Source organism: Nicotiana tabacum, chromosome 11 (genome assembly GCF_000715075.1).
Source record: "Nicotiana tabacum cultivar K326 chromosome 11, ASM71507v2, whole genome shotgun sequence".
Taxonomy (NCBI): domain Eukaryota; kingdom Viridiplantae; phylum Streptophyta; class Magnoliopsida; order Solanales; family Solanaceae; genus Nicotiana; species Nicotiana tabacum.
The window spans coordinates 165397344-165407235 of NC_134090.1; the positions used below are offsets into that span (position 1 = coordinate 165397344).

The following is a 9892-nucleotide window of genomic DNA, read 5'->3' on the forward strand; positions in this document are numbered from 1 at the left end:
GGTTATTCGGTCAGTGTGCGGTTTTTAAATTATTAAATTTCGATTTTTTGGTGCGTCGGAAAATTACACTGAGTATATAGGTAAAATATTAAGTTTTATAGGTATATAACATATATTAAATATTCTTTATCGGAATTTTTTTTTACTTGAACACCCTTGAAAATATTTTTGGCTTCGCCACTGCAACGTTGCAGCAGAAAGAGCAAATGTGCATGGGAAGGTTAAAATCAATTCCATTAAATTATAAGAAAACTCTAGTGCATGGAAGCTTCCTAGATAAAGGCAACAACGTCCCCATGATTCATGCATGCAATAATTAAATAAAAACAAACAGAATCATTTGAATGAAAAACTAAAAATCCTTTGGTCGTTTGTTCATAGACAATCTCACGTGCGCAGAATGTCTTATACTTCTTCTCTCCCAATCGAAGGAAAATTAGATACAGACAAATTTGTCCATCTATCTTTTTTTTTTAAAAAAAACATTTACAGTCCCGTACGTTGTCGGTTCTGATTGTCAACCGACATTAACTAGCTTAGCTAGAAAATAGAAATGGTGGCAAAATGAACACGTAATTGTAAAGTGAAAGGACTTATTTAAATTATATGATATGATTGTGTACTTCAGAGGTAAACTTACCTTTGGGGTAGGAGAGTCACCGGTCCGGGTTATATTTGAAAGAAATTTATATATATATATATATCTTAAATACTAAATATATTTGAATTGCACCCTAAGATCATAGTTGCATTGGTTGATTGGGAGGGGGGTCTGGGTTTGATTCCGTCTTTAGTATTTGCTCACAGTTTTATTTGACAACGGTGGGGCACCACCCCCACCACTATCAAATCCTAAATTCGCTTTTGATTGTGTTTATGTTTTCACTTTGAGCAAAAGTTCGGTCTAACACACGTGGAACAATTAATCGGAGATTGAAATGAATGAATGTCTTCATATAGTTCGTTAAGAATTAAGATTAACTGGAGATTGGATAAATATCTTCAGAATTTAAGAGAATGTGGAGTGCTTAATTAAGCTTGCTTTTTGATTAGTACAAGAAAGCCACAGAACATTAGCGGAAACCATATATCAAATGATTAATGTGGGTCATGATTGAACTCGAATTCCAGTGATTTTCTTGTTCGTTGTTGTTGGATTAGACATTTCCTGCTGCTTTTATTAATACGTGAAGAGAGAACAATTTACAAATTTACTTCTATCCAAAAGGTTTTAATCTCTAGACTCTACATGCATGATAAGAAAGTATAGAAAAGGACTAAAATACTAATTATCGCTTCTCTAACTAAGATGATTTAGTAGTTATTGAAGACAATTTTGAACCACAATCAATCATATAAATAGTTATTACATTTCATAATAATACTAGGAGGGCAGGGGCTGTATCTGCTGGCAGAGCTACATATACTCAAGAGGTATCAACCAACACATCTTTATCGAAAAATTATTATACTGTATAATTAGGTAAAAAAAAATTAAATTATATATTGATACCTCGGAAAAGTATATATTATATACTGACCTCTCTTGATAAAACTTTTGGCTCCGCCATTAACTGTATCCTCCAATATGTCAATGTTACAACATGGGGAGATTGAGTACTATTAGTTATGGTCGGCCCCTACCAATATCCGTTGTTTACAAGTAATAATCATATCGATTATCAATAATGTTTTCTTTGATTTTACCTTCTTCTCAAAATCTTAATCCATGTTTTTTAATTTATATGTCTTACTCTCTTTTTTTAACCGGTTCAATTTAAACTCTAATTTTAAATTTAACAGTAATTCTTTATAAGAAACAAATAGATTACACATAAAGCATAAAGTAAAAGAAATAAAGTTTCACTTGGATTTCGGTTCTAATAACATTGTCTTTAAAATCACAAACCTAATACAAGATCCCAATAAAATGGTTGGATGTGTTGCTAAGACTGTTGAATGCTTCACCCATTATTCAATTAGTGTTAAGATTTTGCTTAATTATTTCAAATCTCAAATCTTTATTGGACCAACATCTTTAAGGACCAAGATTTGACAAAATTTTGAAAAAGGAACACATAAAGGAAAAAGGACCACTGAACTAATATGTATCCCTCTTATCTCATCTTTATGCTCATATATATAATATGATAGGAGTAGTTTTTTTTTTTTTGTTGTTGGGAAAATATGACACTTTTTAATTTGGAACGGAAATTAAAAGACAGAAATACCATTTACTTTTAGCTGAATAACTTGACTAGATTAAAATATGAATTTTTTATCTGTTAAAAGTGAAATTTATTTTTTAGTCAGAGTCATTGGTTTTTCTCTTAATTAATTCCTTTAAGATTTAGAGCCTTAAAGAAAACAATTACGGTAAGAAATATCTTTACCAATTTTCTATTAATGAAAATGACCACCACTTTTACTTTGGTGGTTTTATTGTCGAACATTAATTAGAGAAGTAATTTGAAAAATAAAAGAGATATTCTCTAGGAGTTGATTTTAGTTACTATAATGTTGCTGATCTTATTTCTAATCTATTGTAGCTGCCTTTCTCTTTTATTATGGAGCGTCAAATATCTTTCTTTTAAAATGTTTCACAAGAGCCTTTTCGTATGGCAACAAAAATACAATATTACCAATCAGCTCCTTTCTTTCTGGTTGTTTGGACGCCAATAATGCTTGGAGCTTTCTTTCTTTGTGAAGCACTTTCATGTCTCAAAGGCTTAAATATTGATAAGGTGATGGTTGAATTCGATTGTCAAGAGGTGCTCACTGCTCTTAATTCAATTCATGCCTAATTTGTCTGAACTTGATACGATTATTGGAATTGTTTGTCTTTGAAGAATCAATTTCATGATTTGTCCTTCCATTTGTTTAGGCAGAATGATAATAAAGCGACTAACAGGGGCGTACGGAGGATTTATGTTAAGCGGCATCATAACTTTGAAAAAAATGAATGCGTGAATGAATAAACCATTAAACGAAAAGAGGCATCATTTTTTATATCCATATACATAAAATAAAAAATTTGATGAAGCGGTGTCACGTGACATCACTTGCCAAAAGCCGAAAGGTGTATCCGCCTTGGCGGCTGATACTCTCTTGTTCGGGTTATTTTATCGTATGCGACTCATGTAATTTGGGGTCTTAATTTCTTTATGTTTACCTTCTGTTTTTTTATTCCGATGCTTCTCATTTAGAACATAAATTAAAATTTGTCGAATAGAAGTTGTGTTATGTCCAAATTAAAGAAATGTTTCACAAGTTATGTGTGCAAAACGTAACTGTTGGAAGAATCATAAAAACAGAAGCAAAAGTCGGTCGTCGTGAGCCACACGGTCCCCACTCCCTATACATCTCCCCCTTCTCCTAACCCTCTAAATTAAAGCAGCTGACGCAAATTCCAATTTCACACTGGCCAATGACTCATATTTCAATTACGTAAATTTTTCTCGACCCACACCCTCCACCCGTGTGTGTATATATATATATATATATGCTTATCTTCATATTCCCACTCACATGCATTTGTTCTTTAATTACTCATATTACGTGACAAGCTAGCTATCTAGTCCAACACTATTTGTCCAAAATTCAGTATTATACTTCTATCAAAAAATGGGTTTTACTGAGCCAGAAATTATATGCAAGAAGCATCCAAATCATAAGCAGCAACCAGGAGTTTGTTCTTCTTGTCTTAGAGAAAAACTCAATAAGCTTTCTACTTCAACAACAACAATCATGCCACTTTCTTTATCATCATCCTCTACTTCTTCTTCCAATTTTGATTCTCCCCGCGGTGGCGGCCACCGCCGGATCACCTCCGACGTTGTGGGTCCCTTCTCTTTCGTCAGCATCATCGGCGCCGGTGCCGGTGCCGGAGGCGGTTTGAAGAAAAGCAGATCAATAGCTTTTGTTGCAAGATCAGGTTGTAGATCAGGTGGATTGAATGGGCAAAAGAAGAAAGAAGGTTTCTGGTCAAAGCTGATCAGGTCAACGGCGAAAAGATCCAATACGGTTCTTGTGCATTAATCATCTTCTACTCGAGAAAGCAGTATATATATATATATATATATTACACCAACGACAACATGTCCAATGAGATCTCACAAGTAGAATTTAAGAAAAGTAGTGTGTACGCAGATATTATTCCCACCTTGCGAAAGTATATGAATGTTTTTTATAGATCCTTGACAAAACAATGTATATTTATTTGTTCACTGTAAAAAAAAAAAATTACACTATCAGTGAACTTCTACATGATGTAACATGTTATATATCATCTTTTGATAACCAATTATAAGCAATTCCGTTATGGTTAAATTTTTTTCTTAAAAGGAGAAAAAGAAAAGAGACTCATATTTTTATTGTCACTTCATATATCTAGTTTTCTAAGACATTTCGGTCTTCTAAATTTTTGCTCGCAATACATTATAATTAAAATATTGAAGGTGAAATTTCCTTTTTTTAGCAAATTATGCCATGCGCTTAAGTTAAATATTGCTAGTAAATAAAAAGCTATACACAAAGTGTCTAAGCATAAAGTATAAGAAAGAAATTTCACTTGGACTTCGATTCTAATAAAGTTGTTTTAAATTTTATGGAAGACAAAGAAATACTAGGTGATTTCTTCTTATATATCAAGTCTTGGTGGATAGAGTTATTTGGTACCTGCAGCCGGTGAGAGGTGACAGGCAGGGGCAAAGGCACATTGTCCTAAGGGTGTCAATTGACCACCCTTCCTCGAAAAATTACTTTGTGTATATAGCAAAATATTAGGTTTTAAAAGTATAGAACATATAGTATTGAACACCTTTTATGTAAAACTCTTTTTACTTATTTCAAATTTGAACACCATTAGGAAAAGTCCTAACTTTGCCACTAAGAACGGATATCTCATAGAATTAGTCTAGGTGTTTGCATACTGGCCCGCACATCACAATTATTTAAGATCCCCACGTGTAACGATATGAAACTTTTAAAAAGCAGGCTCATGTGCAGGCTGATTAATTGTGTTGATAACTGATAAGACAGTTCAACACCTCCTTTGCGTTATGATTTGCTTAATCGATCCCAATCTGTATCGCACCAACAAATTAAAGAACTCTGTTTGACTAAAATTTTGAAAAAAGAAGAAAGAAAGAAAGTAAAAGGGTCAGTTGAACTACTCCTATGTAACCCCCTTTTCTTCCATCTTTATTTATGCTTCCATCTACGTTACATGAATGTGATAGTTTTTATTGGGCAAAGAAATTTAAAGATTGTAATACTTAATTGCTATTAATAAAATATCTTGACTAGCTTAAAATGCTTTTTTAACAAGTGAAAAGTATGTATGAAATATTATTTATTTTTTTAGTCTGAATATATGACTGGTTTATTCTTAAGCTTGTAAGATTTTAGTATTAGAGAATATACATGTATACTCAACTCAAGCAAGATAAATATTAGTACTAGTATTTACTAATTAACTTTATTTGAATGATTTTTTTCAAAGTAGATGTTATTTACTTTGCATAAACAATTCTTTCCAATATGTCGAAGTATCGAACATTAAGTGGAGCAGTAATTAGTAGAATTGATGCAATATAAAACAACATTATATGTCCCAAATAGTTAACTGCAGTCATAGTGCAAATTTGAGACAGTGTAAAAGCACATAAACGATAAATATAGATAACCCCTCATAAAAAGTGAAATTAATAATTTGAAAATAATGCATGGTGAGTATATGTTAGCTTTAATAAATGACATTGATACATAATGTAACAAAAGGACCCTTATCGATACATGCGTATAAATTAAGTTCAAAAAGAACACTATTTTTCAAGGAATACTCGCAAACATAATTGATAGAATGGTCTACAATAGTTGGACAAGTGTTTTTAAAAAAAACTGTTGGGACCATAGGCGGACCAATGTCGTAAAATTAGGTTACGACTTATCATTGTCGAAAAGTTTGATAAAAATTTTATATATATATTTTTAAAAAATGATAATATATTAATAATGACATTTATACATAAAATAAATAATACTTTAATTAAATATAAAAGTACACTCGTAACCTTCAAATATTAAGTCCATCGGGGAGTGATTTTAAAGACAGAAGCAAAGTCGGTAACGTCGTGACCCACACACACGGTCCCCATAAATCTACGTCTTCTCCTAATTAAACTCTCGAAAACAGCTGACACAAATTCCAATTTCACACTGATAACTCATTCTTGACACACGCTCCTTTGACTCCTTGGTACCCCAACATCAACTTTATCTATATATATTATTCCCACTCACATGCAATTTGGTCATTACTAATTCATTACGTGAGAAGAATTATAAGCAATCCAAAAATGGGTTTTACTGAGCCAGAAATTATATGCAAGAAACATCCAGATCACAAACAACAGCCAGGAGTTTGTTCTTGTTGTCTCAGAGAAAGACTCAGTAAGCTTTCTACTTCGACAGCAACAATAGCAGTAATATCTTCATCTACCTCTTCTTTATTTTCCTCTACTTCTTCTTCCACTTGTAATTCTCCCCGCGTTGGCGGCCACCGCCGGATCATCTCCGACGTTGTGGGTCCCTTCACTTTCGTCAGCATCATCGGTACCGGCGCCGGCGCCGGAGGCGGTTTGAAGAAAAGTAAATCACAAGCTTTTGTTGCAAGAACAGGTTGTAGATCAGGTGGATTATTGAATGGACAAAAGAAGAAAGAAGGGTTTTGGTCAAAACTGATTAGGTCAACGGGGAAAAAGACCAAAAGGGTTCTTATGTATTGATCACTTCTGTAAAAGATTTTTATACTATTAAAGAGATTTTAACCTAATATAACAAGGTATATATCATCTTTTTGTAGGTTACCGATCTATATTTGTTAATAAAAGATTGTCTGTAATTGACTTATAAGTGGGCGTTTGGACATAACAATTGTAAAATTAAAAAAAAAAAGTGAAATTTTTTTCACGTGAAATGGTATTTGAAAATTATAATTGTGTTTAGATATAAATATAATTTTAGTTGTTTTTCAATATCTGTGAATAATATGACTTAAAATTTTATATTTATAAGTGTGCAAAAGTTAAACTCTTTAAAAAAAAGTTTGGCAATGAGTTAGGTGATATTTACACATACTTGGTGGTGATCTGGAATTTAATGTTAAATATTTACATGTACATTGTGCACAGGGACGGATTTATAGCCTAAATTATGGGTATGTAAATCCATGGTCTCTCCGTCAAACTGTATTATCCGTATATTATTATAGAATTGATCTAATATTATATGTTGGCACTCATGCTTCAAAAAAGATTGAATGATACACTTCGTTATATTTGACCATTTACCGAGAAAAATATGGTTTAATTCCCACTTAATATTTTCGTTTTACTTTTTTTAGCGGTACACTCAAATTCTAAAAAATTTAGATTCGCCAATAACTGTGTCAGGGGTGCTTAATATATCCATTAAGATAACTAATATTCCTGAATTTGTGAAGGTTACTTGCAGGATATATTTTGTGGCTTTCATTGCATGGAGTGAGATGTACACGAGCCCTAATGCAAAGAATTAATACGTGGATATTTGTGTATAGATTTTTGTATAGCTTTTAAATAGAAGGAAAAATTACGGCTGTTGGAATATGGAGAATTCACTTTCCTCCTATTTTTTCTTTTTTCTTTTGTGTCTATTCAACTTGTTTAGTTTTTATAATAAATCAATGATGGAGATTGCACGAAATTGTCAAGAACTTTCGAGTGTAGTTGTTGGGTGGAATGATCAGCCACTTGGGCAGTTAGTTATGACCATCTCAACCCAACGCCAATTTTGACATCAAACTTCATTTTAGTGTAAGATTTGACCTTTTTTTTCTCCAACCCAACACCATTTTAGTATGTGAATAGTGTTACACCAAATTTGATGTAACACTATTCATCAACGTCATTTTAATATTATATTTTATCATATAACACTTTTAATTTAAAATATATTATAATTTTGTAATTAATTATAGTTTTTATGTAATATTTTTATAATATTAATTTTATATTTTAATTTTGGTGTATAATTTTAATAAATTAATTTTCGTATATTTTATTTTTAAATAAAATTGTAAGTTAGTTTTTATTATAAATTATAATTGTATAAAAATATATAACCATCAAAAAATAAAAAGTATAAAACTGAAATATAATATGTTGTTAATAAGTAACATAATGTTTTGCAAATCTGAAAGGATTTGTTTTATGAAATAAAAAAAAGAATAATATAATATAAAAGAGAGAAAAGAATATAAAAGGAATATTTTCTTTTGGTGTAAAAAATAGTGTAATGGATGAGAGTTAATTTGCTATTTTGATGTTTACAACATTTTGGCGTAGAAAAATGGTGCAAGGGTTAGATGCGCTCACACAATCTACCAATTTATCATAGAAATTAAGGAGTGCTACTCTATAAATTTGTTTATATTAATGTGTTGTACTCTCTACAGATAGGAGGATCGGTTTTTCTTCTTTTCTCTTTAATAAAGCAAGGTAGATGGGTGGTCTAAACAAGATTAAGAAACCGTACGTGCAGAAGTTACATATATACACTTTTATGAAATGGATTGGAGAGGTAAAATAGGATTGCTGTTCTGTCAATGTTATTATAGATATACATGATGTATATTATGTTGTACGTTTTACTTGCTGTATAAGGATTATAAGATGTTGGTCAAAGGAAGCGATATGTACTTGTTTGATGGTTACTGCAATTGTAGGATTGGACATTGAACAATCGCCTTTGGCTCAACTTTGGCAATGTCCTATTCATATCTCTAATCTTGATTATTCAAAACCCCTAACATTAAGGGTTGAGTGCATATATCCTCTCATCAATATTTACTTGATCTCTTTTTCCTTTTACCTTTTATTTGGGGTGGGGGATGGGGGAAGGAATTTGACCCCTAGCTTAGGTAGTTATGTATGCCACTTTTGTCAAATAATGAAGGCTGAAGCCTACTCTTTCATTAGTAGAAATCTAGCCTCAGATAATGAGTTGAGATGCACTTAATGCTTTAGGTTCGAATTGAAATATTTGGTTGAAACATTTTTACTAACACAAGTTTATACTTAACTAATTCGTACCTGTTCATGACAAACGAGTTCTAACACACTCACTAGCTTAAAATTCTGTCCTGTCTCTGCTTTTCAGAGAATATCAATAGCAAACATAGCTTGGTTACTTATTTTAAACACTAAAAAGTTGGAAAGATGAATTGATTGCAGAACAAATTATAAGATACTTAGAAAGCTATTCAAAAACACTTAAGTTTTCCTCATAACTTAACTATCAAAGATAAACACTTTTCTTTGATTAAAAGAATACACTTCTAGTTTCGCAAAAGCTTGCTCAAACATGTTATATATATATCTAATTGGTCGAACCATGTCACTTAAACACCAGATGAACTTTGATTGAACTTACAATATGACAGGACATTTCACACAAATGAACACGCGGCATTATACGATTAGCCTAGATTTTGACTTGGGGATAACAAGTAAGCCTCATACTTGAAACGAACTAGACACATTGAGCTACATAACTAGATACTGTAATCCAAGGAAAGTCTGATTTCTGTTAAATCAATGTAATTGGTCTTTAAAGAATCAGTCGAACTCCATAGACGAATAATTTTAGTTCAGGCCAATATGTCTTGCAGTTTGGATGTAACCCAAATTCTATATGAACTTTATCCAATAAAATTCAAGTGTCTACAAGTTATAGAACAATTTACTCATCATATTATTCTCATGGGATATGTTATATTCAAAAAGAAATAACAGCACATCCAGCTGTGACTACAATTTAAACCTTTAACTAGCAGATACTAGCAGATCTA

The 9892-nt window shown here is 31.7% G+C and overlaps 1 protein-coding gene across 1 annotated transcript; it reads left to right on the forward strand.

Annotated features, from left to right (window-relative positions):
- Positions 1–3429: 3429 nt before the first annotated feature.
- On the forward strand, positions 3430–4303 carry LOC107774624 (uncharacterized). The gene has a single exon (XM_016594215.2). It carries the CDS (start codon positions 3625–3627, stop codon positions 4036–4038), a length of 414 nt encoding a protein of 137 aa, XP_016449701.1. The 5' UTR covers positions 3430–3624; the 3' UTR covers positions 4039–4303.
- Positions 4304–9892: the final 5589 nt, after the last annotated feature.